At 43.0% G+C, this 16,376-nt stretch overlaps 1 protein-coding gene across 2 annotated transcripts in view; it reads left to right on the plus strand.

Moving 5' to 3' along the window:
- The first annotated feature begins 6,875 nt into the window (after positions 1-6,875).
- PBX3 (PBX homeobox 3) overlaps positions 6,876-16,376 on the plus strand; it is a 227,054-nt gene continuing 217,553 nt past the window's right edge. For both annotated transcript variants that reach the window (XM_008006228.3, XM_008006230.3), the window contains exons 1-2: positions 6,876-7,184; positions 8,096-8,169. In XM_008006228.3, coding sequence (XP_008004419.1) covers positions 6,985-7,184; positions 8,096-8,169 — 274 coding nt within the window. In that variant the 5' untranslated portion in view covers positions 6,876-6,984. The remainder of the gene's footprint in view (positions 7,185-8,095; positions 8,170-16,376) is intronic.

Genomic DNA, 16,376 nt, shown 5'->3' on the forward strand with positions numbered 1-16,376 from the left:
CCGAGTAGCTGGGACTACAGGCGCCCACCACCATGCCCGGCCAATTTTTTTGTATTTTTAGTAGAGACGGGGTTTCACCATGTTAGCCAGGATGGTCTCAATCTCCTGACCTTGTGATCCTCTTGCCTCAGCCTCCCAAAGTGCTGGGATTACAGGCGTGAGCCACCACTCCTGGCTCTGAATGTTTTATTTTGAAGTATTTACAGATAAAAATTAGAAGGTAGTACAGAGAGTTCCCTAATATCCCATACACTGTTTCCTCTATTATTAACATCTCACATTAATATGGTACTTTTTTGAAATTAATGAACCAATGGATAGGTTATCACTAACTGAAGTTTATACTTTATTCAAATGTCTGTAGTTTTTACCTAATATTCCTTTTCTGTTCCAGGATCCCGTCCAGAATGCCAGATTACATCCAGTCCTCATTTCTCCTTACGCTTTTCTTATCTCAGCTTTTCTTACTTTTTATGACCTTGACAGTTAGAAGGCGTACAAAGACCAGACAAATTACTGATCAGGTATTTTGTAGAATGTCCTTCAATTAGTATTTGCGTAATATTTTTCTTTTTCTTTTCTTTTTTTTTTTGGAGATGGAGTCTCACTGTGTCGCCCAGGCTAGAGTGCAATGGCAAGATCTCAGGTCACTGAAAGCTCCACCTCCCGGGTTCACGCCATTCTCCTGCCTCAGCCTCCCAAGTAGCTGGGACTACAGGCATCCACCACCACGCCTGGCTAATTTTTTGTTATTTTTAGTAGAGACGGGGTTTCACTGTGTTAGCCAGGACGGTCTCTATCTCCTGACCTCATGATCCACCTGCCTCAGCCTCCCAAAGTGCTGGGATTACAGGCATGAGCCACCGAGCCCTGCCCTGTATTTGTGTAATATTTTTCTAATTATTAGTCTGGGATTACAGGCTTTGGGAGGAAGACCACAGAGATAAATCACGAAACCATGTTGATTTTGTCTTCACATTTTCATTTCATTATCACAGGTGGCTGCTGTGAGCACTCCAGATTCAGGACTACATTCAAAGATGGAAAGAGAGAGATAAATGAAGGAGAGAAGAGCCATGTCTATCCCGTTTTTTTTCCTTTTTCTGAGACAGGGTCTCGCCCTGTTGCCCAGGCTGGAGTGCAGTGGCCAAAGTGCTGGGATTACAGGCATGAGCCAGCGTGCCTGGCCTGTCTGTCCCTTTTTTAAAAAATCAGCAAGGTCACCCCTCCTCCTGACAGGCTCAGAAGGCAGGGGACAGGATGCTCATACTTGTTTTAGACCTTGATTGGGACTGAGCATGTTGTCTTCAGAATAAAATCAGGCTTCCATTGGTGTAGAAGGAAGTCAGTCAATGGATGGCAGGCCAACAACTGGTCATGTCGGCCCCAACTGTCTATTCTGTATGAAACTGCACTGTACTGGGTGCTATGAAAGGACGTAAGAGAGGGAGCATTCTATCAAATTTTTCTAGAAATTATACATTCTGATAAATATTCTATTTTAAAGGCCTCACTGTAGAAGGATGGACTGTCATCCCACTAAATCTTTGGTTACTCAGTCAAATCCATCCTTAGAAGATAAACGTTGGTCATATGTCACATGTGCTATCAATTGTAAAGACCAGTTCTAAAGAGTCATTCCTGTCTGGGTGCAGTGGCTCATGCCTGTAATCCCCGTACTTTGAGAGGCTGAGGTGGGATGATCCCTTGAGGCCAGGAGTTTGAATTCAGCCTGAGCACCATAGCGAGACCTTGTCCGTACAAAAAAATACAAAACATTAGCTGGGTGTAGTGGCATGCACCTGCAGTCTCAGTTACTCAGGAGCCTTGAGGCAGGAGGATTGCCCAGGAGTTCAAAGTTACAGTGAGCTATGACCGCGCCACCGTACTCCAGCCTGGGTGACAGAGCAAGTCTCACTCTCTAGAGAAACAAATAAATGAACAAACAGATAAACAAATAAATAGTCATTCCTAAAGCAATGGAGCAATGGTACATTTTGAGAATAAGCATTTAGTCAGTTTCCCCAAAGTGACAAGTTGGAGTGTTACCTTTTCTTAGATGTCTATGATTTTAAAAAAATCAAATGTCATATTATAGTCACATCTTACAATATCTTGCCCTTGACATGTTTGTGACCTAGATGAAGAAACTAACAGAGGTGGATGGAGAGCAAACAGCACAAGACTATCTAGGATGGTGGTAGGTTATGTATTACAGGCAACATATACTGAGGAAGTTTATTTATTTATTTATGAGTCAGAGTCTCACTCTGTTGCCCAGGCTAGAGTGCAATGACACGATCTTACTGCAACCTTCTGAGGGAGTTTAGAGGTGACAAAGATCAGAGAAGACAGGCATCACAGAAAAGCTTCGGAGAGGTGGGACCCAACGTGGCTTTGAAGAATGGTCTATGTGTCCTTAACTTTCCTCCTCCCCTGCCTTGAGACCTGGATTCCTCTAATATAGCTGTTTATTCTCTCGTTGTTAAGCACTTAGTTACTTATTTTCAGTAATTTTTCAGTTTCTCTGTTAAGGTCATGTGATTTATACTTCATAATTAAATAACTTTAAAAAAAATTTTTAGGAGAAAGGGTAGCACTACGTTGCTCAAGCAAGAGTGCAGTAGCTATTCACAAGTGTGATCGTAGCATACTGCAGCCTCAAACTACTGCACTCAAGCGGTTCTCCTGTCTCTGCCTCTAACGTAGCTGGGACTACAGCTGTATGCCACCAGCCTGGCTAAATTACTTTTTTGCACAGTGTTTTCTATGGTAGTCTTTGCAGCCACATAGATCAATATTTGAATTCAAGCTCTAGTACTTACTGGCTTTGTGGTCTTGTGGAAATTTCTTACTCTGTCTCATTCTATTTCTTATTTAATAACAGTCCCAAGCAGGCTGTTGTGAGACTGTAATAAGATGAAGCAAGCGGACACAGAGGATAGTGTACCCCCCAAGAAAGTGCTCAATAATGGCATGTGCTGTGATAGTCACCATATTGATGACAGAGGCAATGGTGATGTTAATATAAACTCATAGAAAGGGATGGCCATGAAGAAACACCTACTTGGTTTTCACCACTTTGTCACTGTTAACTTTACATGAATGTCTGCTCACCAAAAGTCAATTTCATTTCCCTTGACATTTTAGTAATCACTACCTTAGAAACAGCAAAGACAGACTCAGGTACTCAGGGAACTTCTATTCTATCATCTGTGAAGGCATCAACCTTGTGACTCAGATTGTTGAGCAGAGGTCAGGCAATATTCTACATGAGACACTGGCACAAGCACAAGAGAATCTCGGAGCATCTGCAATTAGTTGACAGTTATATGGAGGCTTGGAAACCAATCTAAAGAAAGTTATGCTTTAAATCAATGGCAGTTGTCAATGAGCCTGTGAAGGAATCATTGCTAGGGTCCTCAGGCTTCTACTGCAACTCATACTGATAACAACAAAAAGAGAAGCCTTCCAAGCAGAAGGTCAGTCTAATTCAATCACTTAAGGCAGAATTATGGTATCAAGTTTCCACATCACTGAACGACCACGGGTTTAGAGGTGTGTACCATAAAATAACTGCGGGTGTTAGACATTTAACAAGTTGTTTTATTCCTAATTGCTGGCATTTTCCTAACTGTTTTCTTAATTCTAATTTATGTTTTTATGTTCTAGTTTGTTTACATAGCCCATAGTTCCCAATTGCCTTTATTTGCTTAAGTGTTTCTTTAATTTTACTTACTTTTTTTTTTTTTTTTGAGACTAAGTCTCACTCTGTCGCCCTGCCTGGAGGGCAGTGGCACGATCTCGGTTCACCGTAACTCGGTCCGCCTCCTGGGTACAAGTGAGTCTCCTGCCTCAACCGCCTGAGTAGCTGAGATTACAGGCGCCTGCCACCGAGCCCAGATAATTTTTTTGTATTTTTAGTAGAGATGGGGTTTCATCACGTTGTCCAGGCTGGTCTCAAACTCCTGACCTCGTGATCCATCCGCCTCGGCCTCCCAAAGTGCTGAGATTACAGGCATGAGTCACTGGCCTATTTACATTTTTATATATGTTGCTTTACTTACCTAACTCATTGTTTGGAGTGGTCTAGACCTCTCAAACTCCTGACTTTGTGATCTACCCTCCTCGGCCTCCCAAAGCACTGGGATTACAGGCATGAGCCACCAACCTATTTACATTTTTATATGTGTTGCTTTACTTACATAACTCATTGTTTGGAGTGGGCTAGAAATAACCACAAATCCTCATTGCTAATTAGCCTCATCCTCATGACTGATTAGTCAAGATTATGAGTCTAGAAGGAGGGCAGAGAGGAGTCCTAATAGTGAGTCACAGGATCATTGCATTTTAGAGCTGGAAGGAATCTTAGAATTTAAGGCATCTTTCAGTTAGAATTCTGTGGTTTTGCATCTTCAGCGTTGGAGAATTATGAAAGGTTGACCGCTTGCTCCCGTGCCTTTTGGCAAAAATGCCTAAGGATCTGGTGACAGCTTTAAAAAACAAATTAAGAATAAAGGAAAAACCCAATCAATGACGACTATGAGTAACCCATAATGGCGGCTTGAAAGAAGAACTGGAAACTTGACATATCAATGGGGTAGAGAAGAGCAGGGAATATTAATGAACATGAAGGGCGTTCTTCTTTGGAGGTAAGAAAGCAGAGTGGATTTTTTGGAACTCCCTCCTCAGCAGCTGTGCAGTTTGTAAGGATTTTAGCTTGCCTAACTGTAAGCTTAGCTATTAGCTTTGCAGTGGGGAGTATTTAAAAGTACACACAACATATGAAGGAAAGAACCTGGAACCGAGTAGCCTGCTTCATTCCAAGAATCCATCTGGCATTTAAAGAACTGCTTGTCCTACATTAAACCCTGCAGAGTAAGAGCCATTTTTCATATCCTCATACCCCTATTTTTGGTTTCAGGTAAGACAGCATACTGAGTTTGGGGAAGGAACAAGGAGACTTTTCCGAACCACCGAACCAAAGGACTCATCTAGTGTGAGCTTCATGAATCTAAAATGGGGAATACACATTTAAGCCCCTATTTGGGAAATCAGCTTAAGAGCAATCTCAAGTCTCCACAAGAGGCAGAGGTCCATATTCCAAAATAATGTGAGCCTTCAGTTATTTGTAGATAGAATACAATGGAAGAAGGGGTGTTATAGATACAAAAAATCGTGGCTGGCGTTACCAACATTAAATGACTCGTGGTGATGGGGTAAGTTGACAAGTGAAATCCAGTCTCTTCCTGAACAAATGTATCTTTGTAATGAAGAGCTCGTTTTTGCAGCTTCGGTACATCCGGAGGCATCGAATAGCAAATGCTGCCAAAGGAGTAGTCCCTGGATTATCAGGAGTTGCAGAGTGTGTAAAGTGTTGTAAACCTTGAAATTAGTCCTGGACTGAAGGCACTTTCCCTCCTCCCAGACTCGCTTCCCTCTGACACATTTCCCTTTGCAAAAGAAAGTCTATGGCACTCAGGTCCACTCAGCCCAGACTTCAAGCACGTGAGATCACAGGTTCCCACCTCAACTGGTCACCCATTGCGGGACAGCGCAAGGCCCCGGTGCTGGCGCCAATGCTGAGCGGCGCCCTCGCGGTTACCGTGGCGACCGCAGGCGGGGCTAGGCTCCAACTCGCCGCTTCCCCGCCTCTGCCCAGGACCTTTCGAAAGCTCCAATTGGGACAACCCTTTCTTGCCTCTGTCCCGCCCCATTCGGCTCTAAGCGCTTTGCGATTGGCCCGCGACGAGCGGCCTGGTACCCAGAGGGCACCACCTCCTGACAGGAAGAGCGGGAAAGTGCACCAGGCGCTGTCCGAGGCGTGAAGCTCACGGGTGCGGCGGGGGAGCACACGGTTGGCTTTGGAGCGAGTTGCCCCCTGTCCCATATACAACTCCCCGCTCCCATGACTGCCAAAAGCATGGAGCAGGAGTCGGGGTGCGGGCACAGCGTTTGTGGGCCGTCCCGGTCTATCCCGGGGGGTTAGGACGTGACGAGGCTAGAGCAAGGATCCAGCGGCGCGCTCCGAAGCGCGGAGCATCAGAGGCCAGAGGGAACGGTCCGGGCCCCGGGGGCGGTGCCGGCGGCGGCGGCGGGAGGCGCAGGACCCAATGAGCGCGCGCGCCGCCCTGGGGGCGGGGTCTGAGGGGCGCTCCCCCGCCCTTGCCGGCCCCCGCCCCTCCCCCCGGCGCCGGGCCGCAGTGAGTGAGTGGCACTGGCAGCCTGTCAATCCCTCGGCCCAGCGGCCTTCCAGCCCGGTCCGCGGCGGCTGCTGGCTGGGTGCGCGGCGGCGGCGGCGGCGGCGGCGGCGGCGGCGACTTCTCCCGCCCTATCCATCCGCTGTCCGCCCAGCGCGCGGCCCGCCAGGGCCCTCCTCCGGGCTCCGCGTCCCCGCCGCCTCTGCCCGCCTGCTCCCAAACTTTCCTCCTCCGCCCCCCTCGCTCCCCGCGGCCCGCCCGCAGGCCTCCTCCGCCGCCGCCGCCCGCCGCCGCCGCTGCCTTCCCCGGGGCCGCCGGGGCTCGGATCCCGCCCGGCCGAGGCGGCGGCGGCGGCCGAAGAGGGTAGTGCGCAGGCTGGCGCGGGGGGCGGCGGGCGTCCCGGCAACTCGGCGGGCGCTGAGGAGCAAGTTGCGCGGGGCCGCCTGGCAGGGCGCGCGGCGGCGAGGAGGCGGCGCGGCGGCCGCGTGAGGGCAGCGGGCGCCGCCGCCTCCGCCTCCGCCACCGCCGCGGAGCCCGGCGCTTCCGCCCGCCGCTTCTCCTCAGCCTCGTCGGCGGCGGAAGCCGGAGCCGGGCGCCCGTCCGCATCGCCTCAGCCGCGGGCCCTGCCGGCCGGGCCGCCCCCTCCCCGCGCGGGCGGGGAGCGCGCGGCCGCCTCCCCCTCCCCCTCCCCCTCTTTCTTCTCCTCCCTCGTCGCCGCCGCCGCCGCCGCCGCCGCCTCAGCCTTAGCCTCAGCCGCCGCCCGCTCCCGCCCGCGCGCGGCGGGATGGACGATCAATCCAGGATGCTGCAGACTCTGGCCGGGGTGAACCTGGCCGGCCACTCGGTGCAGGGGGGCATGGCCCTGCCGCCTCCCCCGCACGGCCACGAAGGGGCGGACGGCGACGGCAGGAAGCAGGACATCGGCGACATCCTCCACCAGATCATGACCATCACCGACCAGAGCTTGGACGAGGCGCAAGCAAAGTTGGTGTCGTCTCATTAAGCATCTTTTGTGTGTGTGCGGGAGCCGGGCCCGCGGCGGAGTCGGGATCCGGGGTGGCGCCCCGGGCCAGGGCCGCAGCCCCGGGCGGGGAACTTTCTCCAAAAGCCGGCCGCCTGCCCCGGCCTCGGGGGGACTTGCCCGCGCCCCTCGAAGCGGGCGGGAGTCGGCAAAGTTGCTCTGGGGGGCTCGGGACGGACTCGGGGCGGCGCGGATTCCGTGGCGTGCTTTTCCCCGTCCTGCCCCTCGCAGCCCGGCCCCCTCCCACGGATTTAAACCTCCCGCCCCGACCCCCGTGCGGGCCGTGCCGCCGGGAAGTGCAACTTTCTTCTTCGGCCGGGAGTCCAGGCGCCGGCTCCCGTGGCCGCGGGACGACCTCGCGATGCGGGCGGCCACCCGGGCCCGGCGCAGGGCGATGGGCGGTTTCCTGGCGGGTCTGGGTGCGGACGGCCAAGTTCTTGGGGAGGGAGGGCCGCCTTGCAAACTTTGCCGAGCTGTCACCCTCCTGCTGGCCGCAGTCGGCCGGCTGGCAGCGTCGCGCTGGCTCCCTCTGCACAGGAGCGGACGCGGGAGCCCCTCCGCTCTCGTCCCCTCCCCCGGGTCGCCTTCGTCTGCCCCTGGGGCGAGGCTCCCCGCGCGGGTTCGCGTCTGCGGTGGCCGAGGCTGCTGCGTGCCGGGCAGATGGGTCCGCCTCGTTCCGGCTGCAGCTTTCGCCGCCGGGGCTTGCTGGCTGTCGGGAACTAGTCAACTGGAGTTACTGTTGACTTCTCACGGTTCAAAAGGGCCTCCCAGAAAGGGGGGGCTGGAATTAAATCTTGGGTCTAACTTAAAGGAAGGCGCCATATTATTCCATAGGTGATGCTAATACCTTTGTGTTTTGTTATTTGTTTTTTAGGAAACATGCCCTGAACTGTCACAGAATGAAACCAGCGCTCTTCAGCGTCCTATGTGAGATCAAAGAGAAAACAGGTAAGACGCTGCGCCCCACAGTGGGCCTGGAGACCCCCGAGGTGGGGGTCGGAGCTACTCCTTCGACTCTCCAGTTGAGAGCTGCTGCTTTTGGGCACCGCCATCTTTGATCATTCTCTCCTTCCCACGTCCTGATCTTGAGAAAAAACTGCAATAAATCTGGAGTCGATTTCTCAGTTCTGCTCCTGGTGTAAAATGAAGTGTAGGTGCGGACTGGGTTGGATCGCCGTCCCTCGGCGGCCGCCCCTGGCTGCAGGCGGGGAGGGGGCCCGGAGCGCCAGCCGTCCTCTCCCCTCTCCTTTCGCCTTGTTTGTGTGTCAGTTTTTAAAAGGAGCAACGGGAGACTGGATGCCAGGACCGAGTCCCCGGGAGAAGCATCGCCCGAACTTTGTTTTACTTAGACAGTCTTAAGCTTCAGCTGCACGGATAGAAGAATAGATGCAATTGAACAGACCCCAGTAGCATGCTTGAATTAGTGTTTTAGGTGGGAAGACTACTTTAGAGAATCGAGGAAGGGTAATGATGTGTAGACATATACAATGTATTACATCTGTTAATACTTGTCTTATTTTGTATCCTGAAGTCATTACACTTGTAACTGCTTAATATATAAAGTATAAAAAGGTCCACAGATGCAGGTTAAACAATTTTGAAGTGTCCAAGTCAGGGAATATGTAAGAAGATAGGTTTTGCAGAAGTGCTGGAATGAAAACTACAGGTACATATTTGGCAAATTTTTGGTAATTCGTTTCAGTTTAACTTTCTTGTCAGACTTTATTTGTTAATTGAAGGTCTTTTAGTCTTGAAGTGAGGCAACTGCTCAAATTGAAGCAGAGATTTGGATGTTTTAGTTTGTATTTGGCATTATCTTCCCTGTATGTGGCAAACAAGTACATTAAACAAGCTCTACTGTTTATTTTTTTCCTGTTCTTTTCTTTCTTTTTCTTTTTGGTATGTGTTGGATGTATGGTATTTTAAAGTTGCCATTTTGAAAGTTGAGGCAAAGGAGAAAAAGTTGAAGTCCAGGATATAGCACTATCCAAGGGATGCTATTTAAAAGGTTACATATGATTGTGTTTAAATTGAGTGTACAAATAGCACAGTGCAAATAATTGTTAGGTTGATAGGTGAGTCAGCCTTCTTTGAAACAGGTTTTTCGCTTTGCAATACTATTCTGATCCTAAAAGTAATCAACAAAAGATAATGAGTTATTGCTGTCTATTAAATATATATGCTAAACCGCAATAAGCAGCAAATAATAAGGGAGGCCAAATAGTACTTTTCCTGGTTTTCATTCACATATTATGGCTGGTTTCTTAATGCTCAGTGATCCTTTTTTGAATTACTAACTTTTATCTTGTGTTGATTTTTAGCTACCTTTAGACAGCATTGTGATTTAAAACAGTAGATAATTTTTATGTGACTGTAAAATAAGACATCTAGCATTAAGTCTTGAAGATTCTTAGTTTAGAAGCTTAAAAGTATGCAATTCTCAGTAAATTCTGTTTCTTAATGTCCAAGGGTTTTCCTGCTATCAGGGCTCCACTTCAGTTTCTGCTGACAGCTAAGCACTGGGGTATTGACTGTGTTGTGAATATTAAGATTGATTCGACTTTATACAGCCTTGTATTACTAGGGAGAGGGGATGGATACTTATTGCCTCTCATCCCCTTCTCATTATTTGTATTTATTTATTTATTTATTTATTTATTTATTTATTTTTGCCTTTTTAAAGTTTTGGCCTAGCTAGCTTGAGAACTAAACCCAGCAAACTGCTTTTCATGTTGAGACATTTAGCAGCAGGCAGAATTCAATTAGGAGGCATAAGTCCTTTAGTTGCTTATTTGCACAGGACTTAGTTACACCATTCTGAAAGGAAAGTATAGTCAACCACATGTCAAAGGTGAGTTACGAAAAAGAAACAAGTCTTTTCAAAGTCTGGAATTACTGGCAGAGAGAGCTTTGGTAGGGCTATTGCTATTTAAAAACGAAGAGGCAGCTGACAAAAGAAATTTTTGTGTTTTAAAATTGTTTCTGGGGCTTTCAGTGATAACTTGTAAATTAGATCCTCTTTTTGTGCTTTGGCCAGTGGATCCACATTTGCACGTTATCTCTTTTGTAAAAAGCCAACAGCCGACAAAGAGTAAAGGCGGCTGTCTGGGCAGAGGCATCTTCCTGCCAGCCTCTCTAAGCTCGAGAGGGATGGGATTTAAGTACTGAGTGATTGATGGGGGTGAAGCTCTTTCTCTTCTCTCCTTTCTCCCCTACTACCCATAGCTTCACCTCACTCTCCAAAACTAGTCTTAGAATGAGACGGGGACTCAGAATCCTCAATTTGAAATAAAACATCTGTGTAGACATTAGTGTTACCAAAGCAAAGAAAGCGGGGCTGCAAATTCCAAGTCCCCCCGCCCCGCCACCACTCCTGCTTCCATAGTCGGTCATGCTTCAGAAACATGAACTTATAAAAGAAACATTGTAGAATATATGTATATTGCATACAGGTTTTTAAAAAAAATCATTTTATTTAATCTAATAATACCTAAAGATTAATTCTTTGTAATCTAGAGAAAGTTTACCTAGTCATTTATGAATAGAAACCAGGAACATTGTGTTGATGACTCTATTCTGCATAATGGGGGGTTGAGGGTGAACTGTCACTTCAGTGGATAATGTCATTTCAGTTGTGCTTTTCTTCTAAAATAAGACAAAATCATTAAAAAAAATCAGTTTATTTGTAGATCTGCCAGTAGATTTTAAGGTTTCTGATCAGGCAGTGAACACTGCCAGTTCTGATGCACATGGGGGATTTAGTTTAGAAAACATTGGTTCCCCCCACCCAACCACCATGTATGAAAAGGTATTTTTTCCCTTCCGACAGATAAGTGGGTGGTCTACTACAATTATATTATTTTCTTGTTGAGAGGTAAGGAAAGTATAGTTTTACTATAAGATGCTGCTTTTTCTTGAGAATGTATTCTTTTGTAAAATTGATCAGACCATTATTTTTGGGCAGAAATGTCTCTCATTGTTGAATTGTGATATTTGTGCATTTTGAGAGCATCCAAAAAGTTATAGGCTTTAAAATAAAAATAGTTGTTTATTTTAAACTAAGTAACCAATGAGATAATTGTTGATATGTTAAGATTTTTCTCCTGATTTTTAAAGCCATATTTTATCATCTATCTCTTATTAAATATCCCTGATGCCACAAAGTCTGCTCACCTGCATACCTCTTTTGGTGTATGCCCCCACCTCTTTTTGGTCATCTTAATTTTAATTGTTGAAGTGCTTTCCTTTGTGAAATATTTCATCCTCAAAAATCTGCCTTTTTTCCAAAGTCCTTAATTATGTGAGTTTAAGTGAAGGAAATAGTTCTTTTTCAAGAAAAAAAATACTTATTTTTTAAATGAAATCCCACATTTTAGTAGATAATATGAATCATATTATTGTGAAAAATGTTATGCATGAAAAAAAAACACAGCCTTTTCCTTTTTAAATGATAGGTTAAAATACTCCATGTTGATGGCTGCCAACCAAACTCTGATTTATTGCCACCACAAACCCTAAATAGCGTTCATTTACTAGTAATGTCTAATGGCATACATGATGGTTTGCCAGATTTGTAGCCTTTGTGAGGCTTATAAGCAGGACTGACTTGGGAAGATCATAAAACTTAATGAACTTCTCTACTGCAGGAGGTGTCCGCAGGGGAAGAGAAAGGCCTGCTTGGCTGGTTGGGCTGGTTGAAGTATTTTTTATGTTTAAGGAGAAGAAAATGACTAGTAAAAATGCTTTGCTTTTAAAGGAACCCTCCCTAGAAAGAGTCATAAGAATTTTAGATATTAAAACTAGATCAAGAGTATAGTTTACAAGTGAGATTTTATATGCATTTAGTATATGATGTGAGATTAAACCTTTTGTCTTTATTGCTTTATTATAAGTGTGGCTAGCTTTCAAAGAGACAAGGCAGTACTGTCATTCGACCCTCTCTGTTTAATTCTGAACCTACAGGTTTAGAGACTCTTTGGAGTCTTTTTCTGGTGTGTTTCTCTTTTTAAGGTTTTAGTATAAAAATCTGTTACATTTTTCTTTGTACAGTGCTGTGTGATTCTTTCAATTCTGCATGTGTAAAAATCAATTTTTTAAAGTGAAAATTTAGCAAGGTGAAAATTGTTATATATTAGTCTAAATGTTATTATATGTTTTGCATATGCTTTTAAGTTGCAGTATTTCCAATATAATTATCATTGTTTGTTTCAAGTTTTAAAAACAAATGCCCGTTCCATACATGATTCCTTTTTGTGTTTTCATGAAACACATTTTGTTTTAATGAACTTATTTTCTAGATTTTAACAACTTTTTATTGTGAACACCTTTGAAACATAAATACATGCAGCGAGAAGAGACTCTTGAACCTCCTATGAACTCAGTGCCCATCTTCAGCAATTAGCACTACTTGACCAGTCTTGTTTTCTCTGTAATTCCCACCATTCCAAAATTATTTTGAAGCAAATTTTAATGGAGCGTTAATGTTTTAAATTTCATGTCAATTTTAGGCATTAGGTCTGTTTACATTGGAAATATTAAGTGATTAAACAGGAAAAATACAAAGTCAGAGTATCTTGGAAATGTTATAAATTATATTGCTTTATCAATATATTTTTCTTAAAGCAACTTAATGTTTTACCTTTTTTTTCCCTATTTTTATAGATTTGATATCTTACTGGAGCTTTTGTAGGAAGTTTTCAGAGAAGTTGTAAAAGAAAGGGATTTTTCTAACTTTCATTCTTTCACTTCCATCCTAACAAAATAACACATATAATGTATTTGTAGAAAACCTGGAGAAAAATCTCATTGCCAAGCTGGTTTAGAACTTCATGATCTAAAGTATCATGTGGATATTATCTTTAAAATGTTGGGACATTTTCCAATCCTGTTCTTTATTTTTTTCCTTCCCAATAAAAATGTATTGAACTCTCTTACAATACTAACTTGATCTGTGCAAGTAATTCTTTTGTGCCTTAGTTTTAATGACACTCACTTTATTACAGATTTGTGTAGTTTTGGTATTTTATTTGGGACTTTACTATGTTATTTTATTAATTTACATAATTTTATTTTATTCTGAAACAGAAGTCTATTAATACACTAGCAAAGGGCCCTAACTTGCCCCAAAGAGCACACTGGTTGATCGGCTTTCATAAAATGTACCTGTCAACATTTTTCATACTGTGATGCTTTTCCTTTTAATTAATTTTGCCTGTATATTTCCATCACAATTTATAAATTTTGTAAAAGATTACTTCCGAGGCAAATTTAAATTAACGTCTTAGTTGGATTATTTATATTTTGATACTTTATAGTGGCGTGGTGTAGGATGAAGTTACATTATATGAAGTGGGACTATAGGAATTGAAACTGCATTTCATGAACCACACCCTAAGTCAGTCATCACTTTATTTTATACTCTACCTCGAGGTATCTATTCAGAATAAATACTTAAGATATCAGCACTAATACTTCAAGTTATACAAGGTTTTCGAATATCTTTTCCCTATTCGTGTATGTGAACATCTTTAGATATTTATTAGTTCAATATTGACATTATGAGAAAAAATGTTTTATTTGTTTTCTCAGCAGGCTTGTGTTTTAGCCATTTATCAGTGTGATCAACATGATTTAGGTATTAACTAACAAAGCTTACACATATCCACCACCTCCCCCTCAAGCCCGTGTTGACCTTTTCAAGCATTTGCTCTACTTCAGTAGGCCATTTGAGTCTTTAAGTATGAAGAGAGTAAATAATTTATATCACTATGTAGTATAAATTGGTAAAAGTTTTTCAGAACTGGTTATCAGATTTTTTACAAAGTTATTGAAGTTAATCAGACAAATTGCTATCACATCTAGGTGGCAGTGCTATATTTAGCCAATAAATTAATAAGTAATTCTTGAATAAGCTACTGAAAAAATAAACCACCTTTTTATGCCTTCAAACTCAGAACTTATTAAAAAATAAATTTTATTAATCTTCAACACTTGATTCTAATTATCCCTTTTATAGGCAGAATTGCAACAAGAATTTCTTCTGTATTATTCTTTCATAGATATATTCCATAGTATAATATGTTTGTAGTTTTAATGGTAACTAGTTTACTTTGGCACTAAATTTGAGTGTATGTCTAGCAAAAAAATTGGTGTGATAGAATGTATCAAACTGAATTGGCATAACTTTTTTTTGCATAACTCTGTCTACATAATAGTAACAGGTTAGTATGAAAGCAGCTAAAAATATTTATGGATAAAGTGTTGTTAAAAGTTTTCTACTTCTTTCAACTTAAGTGCTTTAAAAATGTTAAACTGTTTAGACAAGAACTCTTTTTTTGTGATCATATTAATGAGGACTTGGTATACAATGTAATCCTTTTAATGCTGATGATTCTTCACGATGTTTAAACCATTATTTGTGAGACTGAACATATGTTATGGCAAAATGATTTTTTGTTTGTTTTGTTTTCTTTTATGTGACACATTCAGTTTTCAAAGCATATTTCTTAGGCATCAGAGTCCAGCAGGTGGCTTTTTACATTAAAAAATTCATAAATTTAAAATCCCATAAAATTTTATTTCAAATTCAAATTAACTAATTGAGAATGTCAATATTTTCAGTGTCTCTATATTAACATTTATAATAGAACAAATGGTTGCATATAGAAATTATCTGCAACATAGTCTAAATTAAGATTCTAAACAGGCATTACAGATGCTGGTAACTTTGGCAATTATCATTTTGTTTGGTGAACAGTAGTAAAACAGTGTGCGGTAAAAGTGTTTAGAGAGAGAGGATAAATAAATTGAACAGTTTTGCAATGCAAAGTGGTTTGTGGTGTTTTTGAGGATTTCTTGGCTCTCTCTTAACTGCTATTGTGAGCCTGGAGCAGATTTCCCCATTGCTAATGCCCTAGAAGTATTAATTCACTTTGATATGCTAATTAGAGGGCATTATGCAAGAAATGAGATTAAGTGGCAGCATGAAGCCATTTGCCTGTCAGTAAATTGAGAGCTTTAGCATCAGGAGGAGCTTTGTTTTTTTTTTTTTTTTTTTTTTTTTTTGAGTTTCTCTTGGTTTTGCATATAAATAAAATTGATTGAAAGGTCTAGAGAAGCTTCCAGAACATTGGTGGATTCTTTTTTTCTCCCTCCTATGATTATTTAAACGAAATGTTACAGGATTTTTCTGAATATTAATTGACCTAATTGGAGATACTGAATATAAAGTTTTTATTGTACTATCTCTATAGAAAAATATACTAAAATTTTTGTGTCACCTAGTCTTTTTTTTTCCCTAAAACATAATTTCATTAATGTGGCTAATGAACTGTTTATCACTTATCTCTTTTCAGAAGCATAAACTTCTGTGTATGGGCTTGTGCACCAGTGTCACTAAATTGAACTTCACAAGGATATTTTCTTCACTAGGGAAGGAAGGAAGAAGTTGAATTGGGCTTCAGAAAATTATATATTAAATGAGTATTAACATTGTGACTTGATTCCATAAAAGCTGTAACAATTATAATTCATGGTTAAACTGCCCTTTATACAACCTGTGGAATTTATATTTCAGCGTATATCTTATAGGTAAGATTACTGATGGCATTTTGTGTGGAAGATGGAATTTCATACTTGATTCAGATTTTGTTGACTTTTATGGCCTAAGTGGTCTGAATTCCACCACTGTAGCTGTGACTCTGGACCCAGTAAACCATATCTTCTCTTCAGAGCCATATGGATTATTTAGTCACCACAGCTGCCATGCATGCATACTACCAAGGCAGGCATCTCTTCGGTGTGCATGTGTGATGCCCGTTAACATTAATGTGAGTTAGGAATGTGCACAGAGAGGAGGATGAGTTTCTCCTGAGACAAAAGTCCTGATTACATTTCGCTGTGAAGAGGACTTAGTGCACCTACCACATTAGCTGCTTTTCTAAATGAAACACTTGGTTACTTTAAATTCTCACTCCCTTCTCTGATTCCCTGAACTAGTTAAATCAATGAATCCTCATTAGTCTCTGATTACTTGCAAAATTTCATTTAAAACATATGAAGTTATTTTTGATTGAAAAGGGAACAAAAAGCTTTTGAAATTGCATGTTATTATTTAAACAAAAGGTTTCTGCAGGCTTTCAGATATACTAAGCCCT

Source organism: Chlorocebus sabaeus, chromosome 12 (genome assembly GCF_047675955.1).
Source record: "Chlorocebus sabaeus isolate Y175 chromosome 12, mChlSab1.0.hap1, whole genome shotgun sequence".
NCBI classification, from domain to species: domain Eukaryota; kingdom Metazoa; phylum Chordata; class Mammalia; order Primates; family Cercopithecidae; genus Chlorocebus; species Chlorocebus sabaeus.